This window comes from Galeopterus variegatus, unplaced genomic scaffold (assembly GCF_000696425.1).
Source record: "Galeopterus variegatus unplaced genomic scaffold, G_variegatus-3.0.2 Scaffold4446, whole genome shotgun sequence".
NCBI classification, from domain to species: Eukaryota; Metazoa; Chordata; class Mammalia; order Dermoptera; family Cynocephalidae; genus Galeopterus; species Galeopterus variegatus.
Genome location: NW_007730557.1, coordinates 121,620 through 146,218, shown reverse-complemented (window position 1 = coordinate 146,218; position 24,599 = coordinate 121,620). Strand labels below are relative to the sequence as shown.

General features: G+C 47.0%; 1 protein-coding gene across 1 annotated transcript in view; it reads right to left on the bottom strand.

Annotated features, from left to right (window-relative positions):
- Positions 1 to 3,161: 3,161 nt before the first annotated feature.
- The window catches only part of WWC3 (WWC family member 3), a 95,826-nt gene continuing 74,388 nt past the window's right edge, over positions 3,162 to 24,599 (bottom strand). The window contains 12 exon segments of the mRNA XM_008587580.1: positions 3,162 to 3,357; positions 4,762 to 4,889; positions 5,337 to 5,564; positions 7,287 to 7,379; positions 10,492 to 10,659; positions 15,042 to 15,207; positions 16,330 to 16,481; positions 16,892 to 17,041; positions 18,158 to 18,350; positions 19,458 to 19,544; positions 20,383 to 20,457; positions 21,460 to 21,580. Of these exon segments, the coding sequence (XP_008585802.1) occupies positions 3,291 to 3,357; positions 4,762 to 4,889; positions 5,337 to 5,564; positions 7,287 to 7,379; positions 10,492 to 10,659; positions 15,042 to 15,207; positions 16,330 to 16,481; positions 16,892 to 17,041; positions 18,158 to 18,350; positions 19,458 to 19,544; positions 20,383 to 20,457; positions 21,460 to 21,580 (1,628 nt within the window). The 3' untranslated portion in view covers positions 3,162 to 3,290.

The following is a 24,599-nucleotide window of genomic DNA, read 5'->3' as shown; positions in this document are numbered from 1 at the left end:
TGAAAGAAGCCAGGAACAAAAGGCCACACATTGTATTATTCCATCTATAGGAGATGCCCAGAAGAGGCAAGACAGCTAATGGGCACAGGGGGCTTCTTTTTGGGGTGATAAACATGTTCTAAAACTGTGGTGATAACTGCACAATTCATTATAGTAAAAACTGCTGAATTATATGTTTTAAATGGATGAATTGTATGGTGTGTAAATTATATCTCAGGAAAGCTGTTACCAAAAATAAAAATAGACATTAAAAAAAATCCCAATAAGTGGATCATATTTGGATTCTGTTCTAAGAGTTAAAAAGAAAAAGAACATGAGACAACTGGAAAAGTGAACCTTGGATATTTAATAACATTAAAGAATTATCAAATGCCTTTAAGATGTGTTAAGGGTATTGTGTATATGTTTATTATCTCTTTTAGCAATATGCACTGAAATATTTTACAGATGAAATGATAAAGTGTATGGGATTTGCTTCAAATCACAAGGAGAAGTGGGTAGAGGTGCAGACAAAACGAGACTGGCCGTGACGGATGTGTGTTGAGTCAGGCGAGGGCTGCATGTGCGGTCAGTTTACTATTCTCTGATTTCACACTTCTCTTTTTATATTTTAAAATATATGTTTTTAATATATTTAAGTCTCCATAATTAAAAATGTTTTCAAAAAAACCACACATCTCCACTCTGTTCTTAAGGCAGGTTAGTTTAATTTTATAGAAGAGATACTTTCAAACGATACAAAGGACACAATTAGAGAGAACAGTGACAAAAACAAAGAGATGAATACCGATTACAACTTATTCCCACAACAGGTTATTGATCTCAGTGATTATCCACCAAAGCCTAACAATTTATAGTGATTAGATGAAGTGAAAACCAAATTCCCCTTTATCCTGAGCACTAGTTCTAAAGACCCCTGGTGGCAGAATTCTGATCATTTCTGGATCAGAACTGCTCAGGAAACAGGGCTGTTTTCTTTCCCATGCGGCCCGGGATAGGGACAAACCGAAGCAGCAGGTGAAACCCCCCCTCACGGCACGGGGACTTCACTCTCTGGCGTGTGGGCTATTTTCTGCGGGTGGCAGTTTCAAAGCCAGTCATGAAGAAGCAGCAGCTGCAGGTGCTCCCCCTGCCTGCCCGGGCCAGCCTCTGCTGCTGCGGGTGACACAGCTGCCCCCTCGCCCCCTCACCTGCAGGAGGCGGTGAAAGTGGAAAGTGGCAGACATGGTGCTCCTTGCACTGAAGCCAAAGCAGGGGTTGCGTTTGTCTCTTGTTGGGCAAAGGTGGGGTTCTTTTTTAAAAATAACCTTGGGGGTGGGGGGGACAGGGAGGGAAGCCCTCCAGATAGAAATCTGTATAAACTGGGCGGTGACATTTATTGGAAAACACCTGTTTGGGGGCTTTCTGTACCAGCTGAGTGGGTTTTCCCCATGTTGCTACTTAACAGGGGTTGGCAGAAAAGTTGCCTCAACCCACCACACTGCTTAGAGAGCTGACTGGGCAGCTGCTAAAAAGCAGCCCAGGCCCAGTGGCCAGGCAGGGGACCCCTGCACAGAGCAGGTGAGCGTGCATCCCATACAGAGCCACTGTGCCCCTCCGCAGCCCCCAAGCCCGGCGGCCAGGATGAGTTTAAAGTTTCAAGCAGTGCTGTCTGCCGACTGGCAGTTCTGCTAAGGACTGATGCTTTGGGTCTCTGGTGTGGGTACATATAATAAAGGAATAGGCAAAAAAAAAAAAGCGAGACCAGAGGCAGCAATACATAGCAAGAGACAACATCCGTGAAGAAAAGCATAGAGATTTCAGTCTTACCAGCACTGACAAATTCCATTGTCCGTGATAGGTCGCGTGTCAATGAAATGCTTTTACAAAATTCAATTTTTATAAATGAAAAAAGGAAAGCAGGGCATACAAGCAGGGAGGTGACAGGTTGATGGGAAGAGGAAGACCCAATTCAAAGGGACATTTGCAAGGGAGGGTAAGAGAGACAAGGGCCGACAGCTCTGCTGTCTCTGACATGGCCTGTGACCCGCCTTGCCTTCTCACCCGAGGCCACGGGAAGGAGTGCATCTCACATAGAATAAATATGTACGAGGCAAAATCTTTATATCATTTGGCATTTAAAAGAATAATGGCATATTTTTATTATGTTAAAATTTTTTTCCCCTCATGAGCTAGTTCTATGATTTCTTGAGGAATACTGGGTAGACCCCAGTATGGGGGCATTCTGACTTCAGTCAAATACTCTCCTGTAAGTGACTCACTGGGTAATTCCAGTTACCCACATGTCCTTCCCTCCACAACAAAAGCAGTTCAGAGGTCATCACGTCTCTGTCCTCACTCTATATTCGCCAGCAGGGTGGCTGAAAATGCGCGTTGCTAGCTCTCTCTTCACTTTCCTTCATGAAACAGTAGTACCACAGGAGTTCCACCGCCACCCCCGGTCTGCTGCAATCAGAGTGGGTGGCAACGGCAGCGCTGCGCGTGGTCTGACAAGCAGGGGCGGTGTGCACAGCCACCGTGGACAGGCGGGCTGAAACCCAGGACGCCGGAGGCTCTGTCACCTGCTTTGGACTCATGGTAAGCATGGAAAGATGCATTAGTAGACAATACAGAAATGAGGAGCGATCAGCACACAGTACACATTAAACACTGAGCTCTGCAAAGCATACGCAGCTCGTGAATTGCATGGAACCACCGCAGTTGATATTTTAACGTAACAGAGAGAGAGTGAAAGTGTACAATATTCATGGTAAATGCACAAAAGAAGCTGATACGATCGACAAATTTAGCACACAGTCTTTGCACTTCGGGTGTCAGAAATAAAACCGGCCCCAAGTTCCATTCTACTGCATGACAAATACTGAAGAACAAAATTTCAGTCTTAAAATACAACTTAAAGTCAGTATTTTCCTTCAAGGAAAAAAAAAGTACTATAAATAAATTACAATACAGTGAATTTGCCTGAACTCACTTCGTTTCTGTCTTCCAGCCTTTAAGTCAAATAAAACAGCGTAAAAACTGTACACTCTTAACATGATAGTTGATCTTTTTTAATAAAATAACCTGTCTTCAGAGATGTCGATTTCACAACAAGGAAAAACCAAGCCCTGTTGCCGTCGCTATTATAAAATATATATGTATAGATATATGTGTTTTTGGGGTTTTTTTTTTTTACAAAATGTGTATATTAATAGCTTTGCACAAATATTTTAAAGACAAATTTAGCTAGTCTAAGTACTTCATGAAAATAAAACAGACAGATAAATACTTCATGTGCACAATGCACGACATCAAACGTCGTCGGCTGGGAGAGGAGGTATGTTAATCCTTGGTCTTGTGAAAAATGCTATCTTCTCCCTGGGATTGGAAAGAACCACAGGTTAGAACCTCATCCGCAGATACTGAAAGCGGGCAGGAGGCTCTCGTATCAGCGATGGCTTTTCTTACCACAGAACAGATTGAATTTAAATTCCCAACCACACATCCATTTGTATATAGATTCTCTAAATTTCAACAGATATTATGAACCCTCACGAAGGCAGGGATTTGTTTTTCTCCAGTACCTAGAACAGTGTCTGGTATATAGTAAGCACTCAGGAAATATTTGTTTCATTAATAAATGAATAAAAACATGAAAAACTATATGAACGAATGAGTTCTAAATCATAATTGAAGGAAGACAATTAAGCTATTTTATGATGGGGACATGAATATTAAGGATATACAAAAATTAAGGCGAAAAGTCAGGCACATATTATTCAGCCATAAGAAGGAATGAAGCACTGACACGTGCTACAATGTAGATGAACCTCAAAAACTATGCTAAGTGAAAAAAGGCAGAAACAAAAGACCCCACTTTATACGAAATAGCCAGAAGAGGCAAAGCCAGAGAGACAGAAAGTAGATTCAGGGTTGCCAGGGCTGGAGGAGGCAGGAATGAGAGTGATGGCTTAATGGGTACAAGGCGGTTTCCTTTTGGGCTGATGAAAATATTTTGGAAGTAGATAGAGGTGGTGCTTGCACAACATTGTGAACGCACCAAATGTCACTGAACTGGTCACCTAAAAATGGTTCCTTTTATGTTCTGTGAATTTCACCTTAATTTTTCACAGATACATATGTGTAATTCCCCTCTTATAAAAAAACAAAAGCAGGCGAAATTAATTTATGCTATTAGAATTCAAGGCAGTGGTAACCATAGTGTGGGAAATCTGGGGGTGCTGATAATGTTTGATTCTTGTGACGGTGAGTTTGTGACAAATCACCGAACTATTATACGATATGCACACTTTCCTGTATGTAGATTTTGTTTCAGTCAAAAATTAATGAAAAAAGCAAAAGTGACATGTATATGTATGTAAATCACTGTTACTTACAAATAGGAAATATTTGGAAAGCAGCAGCATATCACAAAATAGAGTAGTTGGGTAAATTAAACCTACTAGATGAAACATTACAGTTAAATAAGGTTAAGAGATTACGTAGCGATATGGGATATTTTAATTTTAAAAAAGCTAAACGCAAAATTGAACCTACATTATGATTTCGGGTAGCATAAGAAAACAGTGTGTAGGAAAAAAGATCAAGAGAAAACATGGAACTACTACTAGTAGTGGGGATGCTGGTTACCATGGATTCCTGCTTTGTCCTCAACTTCCCTGGGCTTTTTCAACTCACTTTGCTTTTTATCCTAGCAACGTCATAACAGTAAGAGGAAAGCAGTGCCCAGCAGGGCCGCGCAGGTTTCCGTGTCTCCCGTACCTAAAGGTCTGCACTTGGACGGGCTCCTGGTGGCTTTGCCCTCGCAGCTGGTAGATCTCTTTGGAGGCCTTCTTCAGCATCTCTTCAGCTGCCTGTTCCTGCTGGTAGTCAAGTTTGGTCTGTCTTGTCTGGAACAGCAATGGTTGATGAACAAGACATTTCTATTGCTATTTCTTAAAGGCAGGATGAATGAGCCCACCGTCAGCCCTGGAGCCCAGCAGAACCAACCACCATCAGTGAGACCCAGAGGGGAGCAAGACCCCTGGAATTCTTCACAGGGGACACTAGGGGTACCTGGAGACAGGCCGGGCAGACTGGGGACCCAGAACATTCCTCCCACAACCTGGGGAGGGCCCGGGATCGTTCCCTCCAGCCCCCAAAGCCTCCAGATGCGTGCTGGCACCACCGTAAATGCGAGCCTCCCAGCCCGGGTAGGCAGAGCACTGGCTCCCTAAGACAAGTGCCTGGATCATGGAGATTATAGTCTCATTCCCTGAGATGCTCATTCCAGGCCAGCACAACCGGGCAAAGCGCTGCGGCCCTGAGCAGGCAGGAGCCGGGCCGTGGCCTCTCACCTGCCGCTCGGCTTCCTTCAGCAGGCTGCGGAAGCGCTCGTCCCGGAGCACCCAGTGCGGGAGGTCGGTTTGGCCTCGGAGCTGGGCGTCTTCCAGCCGCTGCCTCAGCTCGCGAAGGGCGCAGATCTCCTCGTCCAGCTGCCTCTGCCGCGTGCGCGACGCCTGGAGATCCAGCTCCAGGTCCAGGGAGGTGCGGGCCATGAGCTCAGCCACAGAAGACCTGCAGGACTGCACAAGACGGTGGCTGTGAGCACACACTTGGCTCACGGTAGGCCCGCTCAGGCCTTCTAGAAGGTTCTTCCACAATTACTAGGAGATAGGTCAGACACAGGTATTTCCTTAAGCGTGGCCCAAGGTTAAAAACATAGATTTGGGCAAGATGAATGTAAATCTCCAGTTCAAGATCAAGGTTAGTAACAGCAAATTGTTTTCTTTAGTGATGACCTACATATTTGCAAAAGTATGGAGCAATAGGCTCTCGCACGTGGAGCTGGCAGGATCAAAAATGGGCACAATCTTCCTGAAGTGTCATGTGATAATATATGTTTAAAACCAACAAATGAGCGTTTTCTTTGGTTGTGAAATTTCATTTTTGACTTTTACCTGAAAGGCACAACTGTTGACATGAGAAAGAGGTCCAATTAAGGTTTATGACAGGAAAAAAAAAAAAAAACCCTAAATATATGACATCAGGAAACTGATTAAATAAATTATAAGGCCAGCATAAAACGCAGCCACTGTAAACAGTTGAAAAAATATATTGACGTGGAAAAATCTTAATTATCTACTCTATATGGGAAAAACAGCATGTCATAAACCACGAGTGCTTTTTTTGTTTAAAACGGTATATATAAACACCCATGCACACACACACACGAGCTGCCAAAAAACTTTCTTTCCCATATAAGCCTCAAGTAAGCAAATGTGCTATGTTCAAAAAAGTCCTAAGAGGAGAAAAGACCTTTGGTTATGGAGCTAAGAGCAGTGCTTCCCATCAAATGGGAAACAGAGCCTAGAGCAGATCAACATTGTTCAGTGGACTAAGTGCATGCTTTTCACACACGCATAGCACTATTTTGCACAGACACAGAATTTAAATAGAAATATGGGCTATAATTTAATAAATACAAAATCATTTAAAAGCACTGCTGAATTCATAGTAGAGCTCCGTGGCTCTCAATCCGGGGGGATTTGGTCCCCCAGGAGACAATGGCAATGTCTGGAGACATCTTTGGTTGTCAAAATGGGGGGTGGGCATGCTACTGGCCTCCAGTGGGATGAGAAGCAATGGTGCCAGCACCCTACAGTGCACCAGACCCCACAGAAAAGAACGATCCATCCAAAACGTCAATAGTGTTGCTGCCGAGAAACACTTTCGTAGCTGAATTATGTACTTTCTTATTATTCTCAGTCTGCAGGTACTCTTACTACAATTACTACATGAAAATCTGGGATTTTTTTTTTCTTTTAGTATATGTAGCCTAAAGGATTCTTGCCCAGAAAAGATAGGGAACCACTAGCTTGCAAACTGAAAGCACCAAAACTTTATAAACTGGCACGCTATAAAGAAAAAACTTGGTAAGTAAAGGAAATGAAAACCATAGAACAGTCTTATGTAGAAGAATGCTTTATGTTGAAAAACTCAAATTTTCTAAACTATATACATTCTCCTGTCAAAAAAGAAAAAAGAACCTATTTTATAGAAATGGTCAACTATTTATTAATTTATTACATGTAAGAATGTAAAGATCACAAATTATCTGAAATCATGATATTAACTTAAGAAATATTGGTAACATTATATATGCTTTCAAAAATTAAATGCTAAGTAAACAAGGAAATAAAAATATTACCTTCTAGTTAATATGACCTGAAACATTACCTTTTAAGGGTTTGCAGAAATAACTCCCAGAGTAATTACAGATTCCATGTTGGTCTATGGGCACACACCTGCTTATAGCGAAGGGTTCGTCTTTCCAAAGTATTTCGGACAAAGGGGGACTTCCGGGGCAGCGTTGAACTGTCGCTGTCACTACGATAAAGCTGTACCAAAAAGAATGATGTTCAGAAATACTTTCTCCAAAATTCAAATTCATTCTCTGTGTGTACTCTGAATGGGATTCTTTCCTTTCTCGTCACAGGCACTCAAACATACTTAAAACTTTTGGTGCTTTTACCAGGTCTTTGGGTTTCACTTAAAACAAAACATACACAAGAGTTTCAAGTAAAATGAAAAGACAAAACTAAAAACAAAATAAACAAACAAAACTCCCGAGCTGGTTTCCAGGATAATTGGGTCAACAAAATTTCTGTCTCGCCAACACCAACCACGATCTGGTACTGTGTATGATGCTCACAAAAGCGATTGCTGTCCTCAGCACGGATGGCCAGTCATTCTCACTGGCTGTATATCTGGCTTTGGCAAGAGGTGGGAAAAATGGCTTTCCTAAAAAGAGACTTGTTCATGGTAGTAAGACAAGCCAACATCACCAACTCCCACTGTGCCAGTGAGGGGGAAAGGTCTGTTTTTAAAAAGGAAAATAAAAAATTCCTTCTTTATGGGAGCTGACACATTATGGATTTAATGGGGGGGGGGGGGGGGGTCTCGCCTCAGGATCAATGTGCACCTATGAAAAAGCCAAAGTCCTTGCCTTCGTGGTCTTATTTTCCATGACAATGAACCCGAAATACTCGGGAAATGCAGTGGCATGGCAGTTCACCTACCCCATGATCACACAAACATGTACAAATGTGGAATATACTATAAAGCAAATGTACTTCACAGGGCCTGGTTTTCCAAAGCCTTGCAGTTTCAAATATTGACCTTGTGGAGGACTGGAAATTTTCCTCAGGCTATAAAGTCTCTGGTGTAAGATAAAGATTTGTGCAGAGCAAGGTTGCTGGCTCAAGGACAGACTAGTTACTGAATGTTATGTAAAAATACTGAGAAATTGCTCTAAGATCACTTAATTGTCTACTGGAATGTCATCTGGCTTGTTTCACTGAAAGTTGCCAGCCTATATTGTTAAACTATAACCCCACCTATGTTCTCTTCCTGTAACTTCCTGGTCTGGAGAATATATGCAGGAAGAGAACCCCAATTCAGGGTTAATTTCCCAAGGAAGGGATGTCTCTCGCTGGAGCGTTCCCAGGGAAGTTAACCATTTTGGGGCTTCTTGCTGCTCAGAAGAGACGGGCTTTGAGTAATCCTTTGCGTCTGCGTCACCTAGGGGAAGTGGGGTGACAAATCCATAGGGGGAGAAGCAACACAAAGCAACATACAAAAACAACGAGGCCTCTAGAAGCATCACCAATACACCCAAGCCTTTAGGTAGGGCGCAGAGCACAGCACAGGAGTGGCACTCCTGCTCTGGGGAAACCAAGCGTTTTTCCCTTCAGCACCTCAGTCCCTCAGTAAGCAGCCTCAAGGTGGCTCCTCACTGGTTCCACAAGAGCCTGGAATAAGGAGGGCGTGAGGAGGGCCTTCAATCTGGCGCATCCAGCCACTCGCTGAAGCATCAGCCTCCACAGGGCTGATGTGTGATGGGGTGGGGTGCTCAGACTTGACCCTATGCTAGTCAGGGCAGCTGCCAGCGGGGACACAGCACATCTGTGGGGACAGCAGCAGCAGGTCTCGCCAGCATGGCCGAGAGGCAGTTTGGGCTACTGAGGCCCCAACCCGCTGCCATTCACACCTGTGCAGCAAAGGGTTTTTACCTCGCCCCAGGAAAGGTTTAGTTCTTGCTCAACTCCTTGGAGGTAACCTGTAAGACAACCTGTAAGGCCCAGGAATGGTCCACCCGAATAGAGTGTCTTTGTTTACCTGGGAGCCTTGGGCCAGGCCACACAGTCTATGCAAACAGTGTGACTGTGGGGGGCCCTGGGCCATCAGATAGAGCTCTGGAGGAGGTAGAGCCTCATGTCAGCCATCAGGCCGCCAGCCATGCCTACGTGACCAACACCACATAAAAACCCTGGACACTGAGACCAAGTGAACATCCCTGGCTGGCAGTGCTCCCTTGTGCTGCCATCATTGTGACCAGGGGAAACAAGCGCCATCCCCAGGACTCCACTGGAGGAGGATGGAGCCTGTGGTCTCCTGAACGCTGCTCAGTGCCTCTTCCCTGTGCTGACATCAGTCTGTATCCCTTCACTGTACATGCCATGATCATTAACATAATGGCCTGAGTTCTGTGTGTCTGATTGTGGGCTTGGGGAGCCCAGAATTGCAACTCCCAGTGTCTCCTTCCAGAGCACAAGGGTCTTTTTCTCTCCTATGATCTAACTTTGGCTTTGCCCTCGTGAAGCCCACTCATTCAAAGGAAGGCGTTTTCTTCAATGGCCCAACTCAGAGGGACGGGAAGGGTCAAGGTTCTCAACCCAAATAGCTCCTCCAGTCCACTGTGTCATGACCATTCCTCCTTAAAAGCCCCTTCTCTGTCCAAGTCTGTACTGATACTGTCACACAGCCGCTGTCCACAGGCCCCAATACATGTCCTGTCTCCAGTGACCACTCTGGCCCAGGCCTCCCTCCACCCACCTCAGGGCATGCACGTTAGAACTATCTGAGAGCTTTCAAAGGCTCTGATGCCTGGACCCCACCTGGGACCAATGACAGATCTCTGGAGATGAGACCCAGGCATCAATGTTTGGTGAAGTCCCCAACCGGATCCGACAGCAAGGTGCAGCCAAGGGTGAGACCTGTGAGCGTCCCCCGCCTTCCCTGAAGGGTACATGCCCACATGGGTGAGTCGGAGCCCAGCGCACAGCCACACCGCAGGACTTGTTACCACATGCAGGGCCCCACTGCCCAGGCCTCAACCCAACCCAGCAGAGCCCCTGCTTTGACGTGTTATTCCTCGACTGAGGCAGAAATGGTTTGGCCTGCTTCCTGACCACGAGGTGGCACCTAGACAACCCTGAAAACCTAGGGGAAAAAGAATTAGAATCCTGAAGCCATCCGAGGTACGTAAGCATGGGGCGACAGCGGGGACAATGACACAACACCGATTTCATCTCCATTTGCGGTCGGTGTACACCGACAGGTGCTACATGTGAGGACACATATGCCTTTTGGCACAAATAGTAAAAAAAGAAAACACAACAAAGGGAACAGAAAACGCCCCAGACAGGTGGCGGAGGAATCCCAACTTACTCTGCAAACGTACTGGCTTCGCGCTCCGGGTGAGAAGGTCTGAGACCGGACGATCGTGCTGCTCCGAACAAAAGGCGACCCGCGGGCCCGGCGGCCCGGCCGCTCCTTCAGAAGAGAGCTCGCTGCTGCTTCTGGGAAGACGTCCTCTGTGTTGGTTTCCTTGTCAACCTAGGTGGTAGTTCATTGATTACCATGATTTCTTCCATAACACAAGCAATAAACTCCGGGTGAGCAACTGGCTCCCTGACTCCTCCACTCCAAGGTCTAACTGGAGGAACTGTGACAGCCCCCGCCCCCTCCTCTCACGGGGACTTCTTTCCACTTGTTTATGCAAAAAACATCTTAGTGCCATCCCGGACTCCACTCTGTCACACACTCCACACATGGTTCAAGAGCAAATCCTTTTGGCTCTATGGTCAAGATTAAACAAATTTTGACCACTTGTCACCAAGCCTTCATCCAAGTCACCATCATCTCATGCCTGGATTAGTGCAGTGGGCGCCTTACAAGTCTCCCTGATCCCACGCCTCCTTGCCCCTTCAATCTGTCCTCAGCACAACCACCAGGGAGATCCTGGGAGAACCCAAGTCAGGCCCTGCAATTTCACTCCTAGGCACATTCTCAGAAAAGGTGAAAACAGGTGTTCAGACAAATGCTTGCACACAGATGTTTGCAGCAGCATTACTCAAATAGGCAAAAGGTGGAAACAGCCCAAATGCACATCGACGGGCAAAGACAAACAAAATGTGCTCTATCCGTACAGGGAATCCTATTCAGCCATAAAGAGTAATAAAGCTCTGACACACACTACAACATGGATGAACCTCAAAAGCATTACACTGTGTGAAAGAAGCCAGACACAAAAGGCCACATATTGTATAGATTCCATTTACATGAAGCATCTAGAACAGACAAATCCCAGAAAGTAGATTTTGGTGGCTGCCAGGGGCTGAAGGGAGGAGGAATGGGACGGTTGCACAGCACTGTGAATGTGCTAAATGCTACTGAACTGTACACTTTCAGATGGTTCACTTTATGTTATGTGAATTTCATCTCAATAAATTATTTTAGAGAAAACCAACCAAAAAACCTTAAGTCAGATTACATCACCAATGGGCTCAAAACCGCCCACCAATTTCCCACGCCTCTCAGAGAAGAGCCAGAGTCCCTTGTGAGGCCTACATGCTCTGGCCCCCTCCCTCCATCTTCAGCTCCATGACTCTCCCCCCTGCCCCATGCACTTGCACTTGTCCTTCCTGAGCCTGCGCGGTCTCCACCCTGCACAGGCTCCTGCACTTCCGTCCTTAAGGCCTCTACTCAAAAATCACCTTCTCAGTTGAGGTCTTCCATGACTGTTCTCTTAATTGTGGTAGAAAACACATAACATAAAATCACCATCTTAACCACTAACTGTACCTTAAAGGTACAGTTCAGCTGTGTTAAATCTATTCACATTGTTCTGCAACAGATCTCCAGAACTTCTTCATCTTACAAAATTAAAACTCTGTCCCCATGAAACACCTCCCCATTCCCTGCTCCCCTAGCCCCTGGCAAGTCCGATATACTTTCTGTCTCCGGGATCTGACTATTTCAGGTACCTCATATGAATGGACTCACAGAGCATTTGTCTTTTTGTGTCCAGCTTCTTTCACTTAGTATAATGTCCTCAAGGTTCATCCATCCATGTCGTAGCATGTGCCACAATCTCCCTCCTTTTTAAAGCTGAATAACATTCCATTTTATGAATACACCACATTGTACTTATCCATAAATCTGTCACCGGGCACTTTGGTTGCTTCCACCACTGGCTATTGCTGCTAGGAACACAAGTGTGCAAATATCTCTTCGAGGTCTTGCTTTCATTTCCCCTTGGATACACACCCAGAAGTGAGATTGCTGGATCATATGGTAGTTCTATTCTTAATGTTCTGAGGAACCACCACAGTGGTTTTCCATAGTGGTTGCAACATTTTACAATGCTGACCTTTCTCAAGTGCAAATATAAATTTCCATTTCTAAATGTAAACCCTTTCTTACATTGCAAACCTGTCTAAAACTAAACCCCGCTGACCACCCTCTTATTCTCCAGTAACCCCTTTGACTACCTAAAATACTATCGCATTTTCCTGATTTATCCTTTCCATCACCTGCCCCCCCTTGAGGGCAGGAGTATCTGTTTGCTTCTCCTTTGTGTACCCACGATGCCTGGCACCCTCACTGGCCCACGCAGAGAGAGAGAATGCGAATGTGGTAAAGAACGAATGGCTGGGGACTCTAGGTGACAGGTAGCGATATGGATGCTCGCTGCACTATTCCAGTGTTAAAGTGTACCGCAAAGGACAGACAAAACGGACACTCTGTGGTTAAAAGGGACACTCAAATTGCTAAACAGAACCAAATGGCCACAGCAGGAGGGAAAGGGCAGACACGGATTTGTGGGCCTGCATGAATGTATCTCACTGACCATTATGAATGTTGCTTGTCTGTAACTAAGCAAAGGCAACTCTCAGAAGACAAGACCAAGTCAGCTACAGCTGCGGATTTGACGCTGCCCTTCCACAAGTCCACCTGCTGCCAGCCACCGACCCCCTCCTTCTCATTCTTGAGGGCCCACTGTGGCTCCGATCAGACAGAAACAGACTCCAAGGACACTCTTCTCCCTCTTCTCTGACAGGAGAGGCCACATCAGAACCAACCAGGGCAGCCCACAGAGCCTGCGCAGTCACTTCTGTGACGAGTTCACTCACCGCGCATGTGCACAGCCTTACCCACATGTTCACAGCATTCCTCTAAGCTCGCTGAACATGCGTGTGACCTGACATTGGAAGGCACAGAAACCGGCTTCTTCCTCTGTTCGCCTGAATGCTTGCCTCGTTCCAGTCAGGGCCTGTGTCCCCCTGTCTGGCCAGGCTAAGGCCTGGAATCCTGCTCACAGCGCCAGCTGCAGCACTCTTAATCCTGTTCGTGATGCCAATTGTCAAGCCACACGACCACGCTAGTTGTCGGGCTCTTTTACCTGCCAGTAATCCTGCCGACTGGGCCGATGGTTGAGCCAGGGCTGGGTCTGGAGCTCCCAGACCCCTCAAGCCCATTCATAGACTGGGTCACAAACCCTTCATATACCAGGCTGGGTCACCAGACCCTCCACACGACAGGTTGGGTCACCAGACCCCTTACACGCAGGTCTATGAGCTAGGTAACCAGCCAAAAGGTCCTTGGAGCCACAGGTTGGAAAGCATGGCTGCACTGGGCGGACGCCCAAGGCAATGCCCGCCTGCCTGCTTCACTAAAACTCCTCTTTCTCTCTCTCTTTCTCTGAAGAACACAAGAATAGCAACAAAACTAAAAAGATACATTGGTGTGCATGCACACTAACTACACACACACACACACACACACACACATACAATTTGCTTACGAAGAATGCTGAACCACACCCAACTGGACCCAAGACGAGGGCCCTGACCAAACTATTCTATTTTCCCAACACCCCCAATCTGCACACTGTCCTTTTCCTCTTTTTTCTTTTTCTAGAAAATAAAGTCTCCCTTTTCTCTTTAGTGGATCCTGTGGTCCTCTTTTGTTCACACTAGCAAATTTTCTGTAGATTTGAAGTTTTTGAAATTAGAAGCGGGGGTGGGGGGATCACCAAACTAGCCTCCCATGACCAAGCACCCTGACTTGGACTGATGCTTTTCAAGGTCTTATAAAGTAGAAGAGCAGCAATTACTGGCAGCTAGTCCAAAACAACCGCTCCAAACCTGCTGAATGGGCTGCAGCTTGGGAAGCTGCCCAGGGGGCAGATTTTACGTTGTTTACAGGGTGAGGACAGCGTGGTGATGTTTTTGTGAGTGGGACAGTTTGGGAACAAAGTTTTGATAGAGCACTGATACAGTGTCTTCCAACCCCACTGGGCTCCTCCAGCATTCACCACTGCAAACGGGAAAGAGGTTTCCCCTGAAGACGTGGTGAGGGGCACAACTAAGATCAGATGGCCAGAAGGGGCAAACGGTTACTTTGCTGTTCTTAATGTCACAAAGGGGGAAGAGTAACTATCAGCGTCCAATACCTTTGGGATTCATGAAACTTCCTGAGCTTTATGAGTCCCTGAAGATGGGAACGGACTGCCGCAAGACTGCACAGAAAGAAGTAAGATCTATCTTTTTTAGTTGTGGTTGTCCCCTCCTCGTGATCTAATGCTGACAAACGTTTCCATTGGGGTTCTCATGAGCATCTTAAGCCCTTTACAGATCTGAGGCCATCCACTTCTTCTCCTCAAGCTTTCAGTGAAACGTGACCTTACCCATCAACCCCAAACCCGACAGCCCTGTCCATTTCACACCACCACTTCCCCAGAGCCACCATCACTGGGCGAGTTTGTAGTCGCCCCCGCCGCTCTGCCTGCGGCTGAGCCCACCAGCTCTGGTTTCCTCCGTGCACCTCCTCTGCCCCCTCAGGCCTGCCACACCCCCTCCTTCCATGGTGGTGCCTGGTATCGTACAGCAACACATCTGGGGGCTCTGTAAAATCCCTTGGCATTTCCTACTGACCTTCAGCGGCAGGGACTGGAGTTTCTCTGGGCTGTAAGGGTCCACGTGACCAGCAAACACGTGTCTGTGGATGGAGTCAACAGTGACACAACAGAACTCCGCATGCGAGGGACTGGTCTGGGTGCAGTTGCTACAGCCGCTGTCAACCGAGTCAGCCTGCCAGCTCCTGAAGGTGACACAGCAAAATCCCACAAAATGTTCATCAAAAGGGATTTATTTCATTGCTGCTTTCTGAGCACAGTAACGGAGGCACCAGATAAAACCCATTTCTTTTCAATGACTGAAGATGGCTGCTTTTCTCACGAAGTAAAAGGGCATTTCTGTTTTCTAGGGAAGACAACATTTCAAGGCCTTTCATTAAGAGGGTCTTTCTTTATCACCCAATCGTAGCCACTGAAGATGCCAGAAACCACCCCCCTGCCCCCCCCCAGCTTCCTGTCCATCCCCGAACACAATACCCTCCCCTCTGCCTTGCACTGTCTCTACCAAAAATAAATTCCCCTCTAAGCAACTTCAGGGAAAGCCAGTGGGAAGCAGCAGGAAGCTTTGGAAAGATGACGCTCTTCATGGAGAGATGTGGAAGGAGAGCAATACTCCACGGAGTCGAGGATTCACCAATAACTGCTTCAAGTAAAACATGAAAGGACGCTACATAATTCCATTTATAGCAAATGTGTGGAAGAGGCAGATCCGGGGATAGAACACGGATCCGTGCTGCCAGCGGCCGGAGGGAAGGAGGGCGAGGGAAGGAGGGCGGGGGAGACTGCTGGTGGGGGTGGGGCTTCTTTCTGGCATGACGAGAATGCTCTAAAATGCGCTGTGGTGGTGGCACGCTGTGACTGCTAAAAACCACTGAATTGAGCACTTTAAATGGGTGCATTGTATGGCAGGTAGACCATATCTCAATAAAGCTGTTCAAGAAAACCCAAAACAATGAACAGGGACCTTATTGATTCAATCCTGGCAGAGGGGAGTCACTTAAGAGTCCCACTTGTGAAGGGAAATTCCAGGACAGCAGGAAAAGGTGAAAAGCCTACATGGAGAGTTGGGGGAGAGAGTTCAGGGTCTCGCCCTTGACCCGATTAGCATTCGATTCCAGCCAGAACCCCAACTTCTGGCCGATGGTACAGAAGAATCGCCCAGCACGTTCTAGAGGCATGGATGAGAAAAGCAACTTGCACCCAAAGACACAGCTCCTCGGAGAGAGCCACGACTGCCTGACACGCCAGCTGCCAGGCCCCAAGAAAATCAGCTTCACGTCCCTTTCTGCGGGTGGCCTGGCGCCTACCTCTCAGACACGGCCTCGGCCTGCTCTTCCTTGCGCTCCATCTCCAGGATCTCCTCCTCGGTGTACTCCAGCTTCACCCGCTCCTCAGCCAGCTCTCGCTCCACCGCTTGCAGCTGGGCCGTGGTTTTGGCCAACAGCACCGACACTGCGTCCTGCAGGGGACAGGGCGCTGAGAAGCTCAGCCCGGCGGCTCCAAGGCACGGCTGATAGCGACAGCGGGGGCAGCCTCCGCTTTCTGTGACTCAGCAGAAGATACTGCCCTCCCCCCAGCAGAACATCGCCACTGCCTACTCCTACACCTCCGAGGGCTCCAGCTTAAAAATAACCAAGGCACCGCCTGCCCGTGGTCACCAACACGTTTGCATTAAAAAGCATTATCAGGAAATGGCCATACAGATGGATATGTTCCATTTTTATGACCTTCCTTGAAACCCTACTTCATCATTGCCACTATACTCTGATTTTGTCTACGTAGACTCTTAGAAATGATTTGCCCAAGTAAAAGCCAGTCTCAAAGTCACGAAAACAGTCGTGATCAGCTCCTTAGCCCAGGGCCAAGTACCGTCTTCCCGGTGACAGTGTGCATGGGGTCCCGTGCGGCACTCTCCCCGGTCCTGGGCAGCTCAGAGCTGGTGAAGACCTGGACGGGGTGCCAGCGCAGCTGCATTTCACTTGCACTGTCGTAGTCGGCCAAGTTGATCTGAGCGATGCCCTGCAGGAGTGTTAAAAAGAAAGCCAGGCCAGGCACTGAAGGATCTCACCTCAACAACTGGAGTCCTTTAAAACATCAAGTTCACCCTTCAATCTTAGCCAAAAGAGACTTAAAATATTTCATTCCTGTTAAAAGGCCTGCAGTACAATGCAAATGGTCACAGAGGATCCTAATGGGTGGCTCCCTGGTTGCTTGTTTGGCCCAATCTTTAAAGTGCTGGAAAGGGAGCAGGGGACAAAGGACAGGCAACCTGGGGTGCTGGGTTGAGCTCAGGGCTCCCCCAAGATGAGCCACTGATTCCCCCAGAAAACTTTGAAATAACAAAGGACTGCTGAACTCCACAATCCCGAATTCCACTGCTAGGGGACAGGACCAAGGGGAAAAATTCCACCCGTGGAAAGAAACCGCCCTGGCTTCAAAATCCTGGCCTGGACACTGGATGGCGGGGATACTGAAGACAAGCTGCTGGCTCTTCAGGCCTAGTCCTAGGGATAACACACAGGACATCGAGGCAAATTTGAAATTCTAAAAATGAACAATGGATTTTAATTTTTTTTTTTTTAGTATAAGTCTCAAATATTGCATGGGATATACTTACACTAAAAAGGTATCTATAATTTATTTGAAATTCAAATTTAACTGACTAGCCTATATTTTTATTCGTTAATCTGTCAACCGTACTTCATTCCTCAACTGAAAATGGGGATAAAGTGGAAGTTATCTCGTGGGGGGTTTGCAATGATTAGTTGAATTAATACATTTAAAGTATAAAACACTTGACAGGACATTGGTTTGACCATCCGTTTCTGGACTCCCAGCTGCAGAGACTACTTGACATTACCACAATTTCTAAGCCACCTATCACAGGACAAAGGAGGCATGGGAGAGAGTGGAGGGAGGGAGAGAGGGCAACAGAGGGGGAGGAAACAGACAAAAGAAAAGAGAGACAAACACAGACAAAAACTAAGAGAGAGAATGACAAAAGAACAAAGGACAAAGAGAGAAAAAGAAGGAAGGAGAGACAGACCAAAAAAAAAAGAAAGAAAGAAAGAAGGACGGACTGAAATGGCAGGAAAGGATGGAGGCAGGGGCAGGCAGGGGGGCCGTGTCGCCCACCAGCAGCTCCTCCTGCAGCTGCGGGTTCACCGCACACACGTAGAGCTGGAGGGACTTCAGCGTCAGCGAGCTGGAATGCGCGGGGATCCTGAACACTTCGTTGAACACCAGCGGCGCCTGCCACTCCAGGGCCTTGGAGCAGTACGTGGTGGGCGTGCTGGAGTTGAGCGGGGGCAAGTAGACACGGACGTGGCTGCAGGGGACAGGGGGGAAGAGCCTATGGGTGCGGGCAGCGCTTACTGCCGCGTGGTCCCCTACCGGCACAGCAGGGACAGCACGCTCCGGGACCCGCGTGTCACCCTGTCTGGGCGCCCACGGGACGATTTCAACACCCTGTGGAAAAAGTTCCTTTCTCAACTAAGAGTAAGTCCAGAGAACCGATGTGCCCTGGGGATGGGTGGGCGGGGAGGTCGCTGGCAAAGAGAAAGACCTCGGTGAGTATTGAAGACTCCAGAGGGCTTCCGAGGCTCTGCTGTTCACCACTTTTTCGGGAACAGACCCTGTCTCTTCCCTCATGGCTCTGCCTGCCGACTTCTCAGCCCATCAGCCAGTCTTTTCCGGCCTCTCCACCCCCAGCCCTGAATGCAGCACACGGGAGGAGCCCCAGCACCTGCCACACTGCAAAGCAGACCATCAGGGTGGGCAGGAGCCCAGGCTGCATCCTCACCACTCCAGCCAGGCTGCTTCCAAGGCCTCCAGATGACTAGTTGATAAAGAAGGCTCAGGGAAGGGGACTTGAATGGACCATTATAGGTGTGGTCACCTGCCTGGGTAAGTGGAGCCTTCTATCAGGCACCCATCTGGGGCCTCAGAGCTCAGACAGAAGTGATCCCACTATTGAGGCCGAAGTCACCAGGCAACTCCCAACTGGTCCCAACACATATCTTCTTCTCCCTCCTCAGCCAAGGATGCCCTGATCCCTACCAGAGGCCTCGTAATGCCCTTCACCGACCACAGAGCCGAAAGTAGCTGCATCGTCACTACTCATCCCCATGATGGAAGAGGACATTTTAAACCCAAATACTGCCAATGGTGGGCACTTTCTTAGCATTTGCACGGCACATGGCTAGCCCGGCACTGTTAACTTCCTCTACCTCAAATAATTAATCAGACTCTTTTTTAAAACTTCCCATGCTTTATACTTCACACAGACATTCCCTGGTGTTTTACTGTGAATTCAGGTTCTCGAACTGTCCCCCCCCCCCCCCAAGCTGCCAAGCAGAAGAGTGGCAAGGCCATGAGGTGTGGGGGAGGGCCCGAGCGAGGCCACCGTCCACCAGACTGGGCCCAGGGAGCTTACATTCTGCAGTCTTCTTTCACGACCAGCCCGGCCAAGTTCTTCAGCTGGAGCACGTGCACGAGGAGACATTCGCTGGCACTGTCGTGCCTAGAACAGAAAACAGGCATCCGTGGACCGTAAAAGCCCCCTGCTGGAAAAGTCCTTCTGACTGAACAACAGCAAAGGATGGCTTTCCCCCACCTTGCCCCCAGGGGACATCTGCAATGTCTGAAGACATTTTTTATCATCACAACTGGAGGGGGATGCTATGGCATCGAGCGGGTGGAGGCCAGGGAAGCTGCTCAGCTTCCTACAGTGCCCAACACAGCCTCTTATGACAAAGAATGATCCAGTCCCAAATGTCAGCAGTGCCAACACTGACAAGCCCTGGATCGGCATAACAAGAGAAAGCAAAGGGAATCTGCAGGCATCTGCACAGCCTACAGTGCTACTGTGAACGCTACGGTCACTGCCTTTATTGAAATTGCTACTAGAAGTCAAAAAGTGCTGTGTTGCAAACCACCTGATTACTTACTGTGGGGACGAGGGAAGGACCCCACTACCTGTGCGGCAGTGAACACAATCAATTCCTGGAAGAAATGTAGGAAAACTGCCCCAAGGGCCAGACTTCGCTGGGAGTTTTCAATACCCCCTGCATTATGGTCCCCTGAAACCCCAGCTCCATGAGATGACAGTTCCCAGCTATGAATCTCAGAGCTGAAAGGCAGCAATGGAGCCACTTTTCCCTGTCACTCCTTCCTGCCACCTCTGTCCCCTCACCTGAGACTAGCTGAAGTGGGATTGGGGTATCAAGGACAGGAGAGCAGCACCCAAGTCACATGGGTCCGTCTATCCCTCCAGGCCTGTGCATGGAAGTGGGAACCACTAGGCGGGCCCTGATCTACTGGTCTTTAAGAGCACCAGGGAAGGAGTCTTCTGTACTCACAAAAATCCCACGTGGATGTGGGGACCTTCGCTAGTGCTCGCGTCTCCATATGCAGACTCCTCAGCATCTTCATTCCTGAACACAATCGGAAATCCACCCGGCTTATTGTAGAGGGAACGGAATACTATGGATTTTGCAGAAGCTCTCTCATGTTAAGAGTGCTTCTTCCTGAGAAAAGCTTCATCAAACTGACACATAAATAAATCCAGTAAGTGGCTGAAAGGGCAGGTCCCCAGGATCCATCTCACTGGACACTGGCCTACAAAGTGTTTCTTTTTTGTGTTTTTCATTTTTTCAGAAAATAACTTTGCATACTTTTCAAAACCACATGTGATATTCAGAGCAACATTCAAAAATTAACTTTCTAAAAGTTTGCAATAAGTGAAACGTCTTATAGATACCTGAGATTGACAAATGTACAAAGAAACAATGACATGAAGATACCCAATCAAAATAATGCACAGAATTCCAAAGTGTTCTATCATTGCAAAGCAATTCGTATAGCCAAGGAAAGAAGGGAGGGAGGGAGGAAAGTCATTCCTAATGAATGTCCTTTTCAGAAAAGCAGGTCTCTTTCATATGCTGATTCTCCTTTTTCAGTTCTATTGGGCTTAAAAGCCTTAGACCCACCAGGGCCAGAGAGAAAGTCATCCTGGAACTACGGAGCAAGAGCTGGCCTCCAAATGCCACATGGGAGACAGGCATTTTCTTTGCAGAGTTCCTTTATTTTTTTTTTTAAAAGATGACCGGTAAGGGGATCTTAACCCTTGACTTGGTGTTGTCAGCACCACGCTCTCCCAAGTGAGCCAACCGGCCATCCCTATATAGGGATCTGAACCCGTGGCCTTGGTGTTATCAGCACCACACTCCCCCGAGTGAGCCATGGGCCGGCCCTTCTTTGTAGAGTTCTAAGGCCCAACCTCCCAAAGTTGAAAGAAGCTAGAAAAACATCCTACCCTTGGATATACAAACAAAGTTTCAATACATAAAAGTTTCACTATACATCCTTTTTGTGCTGAACAGTAATGAGTGGTAAGTCTGCTTAGGGAGAAGGAAATAATAAGATCAGCTTCTAACCTTTTGGTTAGAGGTTCAAATACCCCGCTGTCACTCGCCAGTGAATAATCCGACAGGCACGCAGAGACACGGCGTGCTCTCCTCTCCAACCTCTTGGCGCTGTCTTCTCGAAGAGTCACTGCTACAAATAAGGGACACACCTGCGGTCAGGAGATGATGGCAAGGGAGGCCAGGGACCTCTACATTAGAGCACACACTAAGGAACTGAGCGTTCCAGAGACACGTCGTGATATGTACATACATATAAATACGCTTGCGCTCAATACTGAAAAATTAAACAAACTTCTGGCTACTTCTTTAAGAGATTTTAAGCTATCCAGAAAGACCTTTGGATTCATAAGTCTCTTTTCGCCCCTTAATGAGCACATAGAACATGAGATGATGGTTGGAAGCCCTTCGAAGCGCACTTTAAGAAACACTCTCATACCCAACAGCCCATGAAAGAAATATTACCCCAAATGGGAACTGCAGCCATGCTCTCCAAGTGATGATACCTTTCACTCCCTTCCTTATGCTATTTGGTATTTTCCATATTTAATGCAATAAACATATACAATGTTGCTTTTGTAATCAGAAAAACTCGTTTAAATTATCCAAATAAACCCTAAGAAAATTTAGTGACCTTCAAGTCAAAAGACACGGCTGAATCCAGACTCATCTTTTGAAAACACCTCCTCAGAGATGTGTGGCTCACAGGGAGGACGCTGGGGGCTCAGGCCTGTCTGTCTCTGGGACTACAGCATCCTCCCCAGCTGCCCTGGGGCCAGAGCTGCTTCCAGAATTACTTTCTTGGGTTAGAATGCTATGGTTACTGGGCAGCTTATTTTTACGTTTCATATCTGTCTTAATCAAGAGCCAAACATAACCACTGAATGTTTTCCTTTTAGCATTTCATCAACTGTTTTTACCCCTTCCCTCACTGCAGTAAGTTACATTTCACAAAACCAATAAAAATAATATGCATTTAATCTTTCTATGCTAAATGTGAATATGTGCACCGGAGTCTCAATGTTTTATAAAGAGGCATACCTGGATAGAACACAGAATAAAATATGAAGCCCCAAACTGAACATTACTCAGACATCATGATGCCTCTTGTTAACAACGCAGGCCCGTCCCCGGCCTCTGTACTTTTCTTTGGCTATCTAGGCTCTGCACACTGAAAGTCCTGACATCTGTGCCTTCCCGGGTTGGGGGAAATGGTGAGTCTGCTGACGACCATCTCCCTTTTCAACCAAATTATGACTCACACTGATTAAATACAACCACGGTGAACAGCACACAAAACAAACAGATGGGGCTGTGGCCTTTGGTCTCACGATGTCAACTGGAGACAAAAGCTATCCTTCCAAAGGTCTGTAATGCCAAGCCTGGGGGAATTCTGTGCTTTTGCCCTGGCCAGCCCTAAACTGCACACGGAAGCCGCCAGCTTGCTGCGCCGATCCCTTAGCAACCAAACAGATCATGATTTCCACTCCCATCCCTGCCTCTCGGCATAGTTCCTGAACAGAGCTTTAAATCCCTTTAAGGAATAGCAACGGGTAACAATCCTAAGCACTTCCAGTTAACCCAGTGGGATGGGGCAACTCTCACCAAATCTCTCTTATCATTACAATGGAAGTCGATGAAGAGAGAAAGGAAATGAACTGATCCGCAGGCTAAGACACTGAACTCACAGCAACTGGAAGCAGGAGCTGCCTCCCGGGAGGAAGCGCACAGAAGACCCCACACTGCATAACCCAGACACCCGCTCCTGGGCTTCGAGGCAACGAGGTTGACCACACGGGGAGCAATGCCAATGAAGCAGGAAATCCAAAATCTCACACACTCATTTAAGAAGTCTCTGACCTTTCCATCATTAAAGACAGAGAGACAGACAGACAGACACTGAGACCCAAGGACATGAACACTGCTTGATAAAAAGGAAGAAAACACAGTGAAAACCACATTGTGGGCAAAGCTGCCACCTGGCATATTAAAATAATGAACATCACTAAATTCTGGAAAAAAAATACACTGAGGGAATAAATAGTTAAAACTTTTTAAAAAGTTCTTAACACAACTTTAGTAGCCATCATGAATGTTAAACTTGAAGTAATAATGATAATGACAATTGATAAGCTACATTCAAGTACAGCTATAAGATATGCCCTCCTTGGCCACACCCCAGCCACCCTAAATACACTGACTCACAGCACAAAGATGTGCCCACAGCCTGAGCAACTAAGGTCAATGAGGGGAATCCCAAGGCCACTTACAGTGAATGCGTCTGTCGAGCCGCATGAGAAGAGATAAGGAAAAAAAAGCACAAAGTGAAAAAACTGCAGAATTTAAGCCAACAATTTTAAACAGAGTATGAATATAATAAAAACATCAATAAATAGATGAGCAAAGTCAAGCTTTTTATGGATTTTAATTAGCAAATACTAATGGGTAGATGAAAATAGTAAAGCATTTCAAAATCATGACACATTTGGGTTTTAAAATCCCGGGAAGACAAAACTGTAGTAAAAATGCAAAAAAATGGTAAAGATTACAATCTACTGCCCCACTCCTCTGTCCTGCCTTCTGTCTCCTCTGACTGATTTAAAACACAAAGAAAGAAATCATTCATCATTCACAGAGCTTTCTCTGTAGGTTTGGGCACATTTTATTTCTATCTTACTAAAATTTTATTTTACCAAAACTTGTTTGGGCCAAATTGAGACTGCACTGTTTCTAGCAAGACTAAAAAGCTGGAGGAAACTACGCGCCCTGGGCATCGGTAAACGATGGGCCAGGTGCACGAAGCTATGACGAGTCTGGGTTCAGGAGCCGCCACAAGCACCAAGGGAGGTGAGGAGTTCCTGTGTCCATGACCGATGCTGGTTACCCAACCCAGCCCACTGGGAGCACCCAGCAGGACCCATTGACTGGGTCCATTATTTCGGTTCTAAGGACACAAGTCAATGAAAATGTCATACAAGAATCCACCACCAGGTGGCAGTGTCTAAATACAGTATAAGCAAATACTTCCCAGTCTAAGTTTGAACCATCATAACGTCTGCCACGGAGTGGGAAGGAAAAATAAAGAAATCGAGATCAGCAATTAAGTCACCTCTTCGCCCTCCCACCCTGTCTTTCCCCTGGCCCAAAGGGGC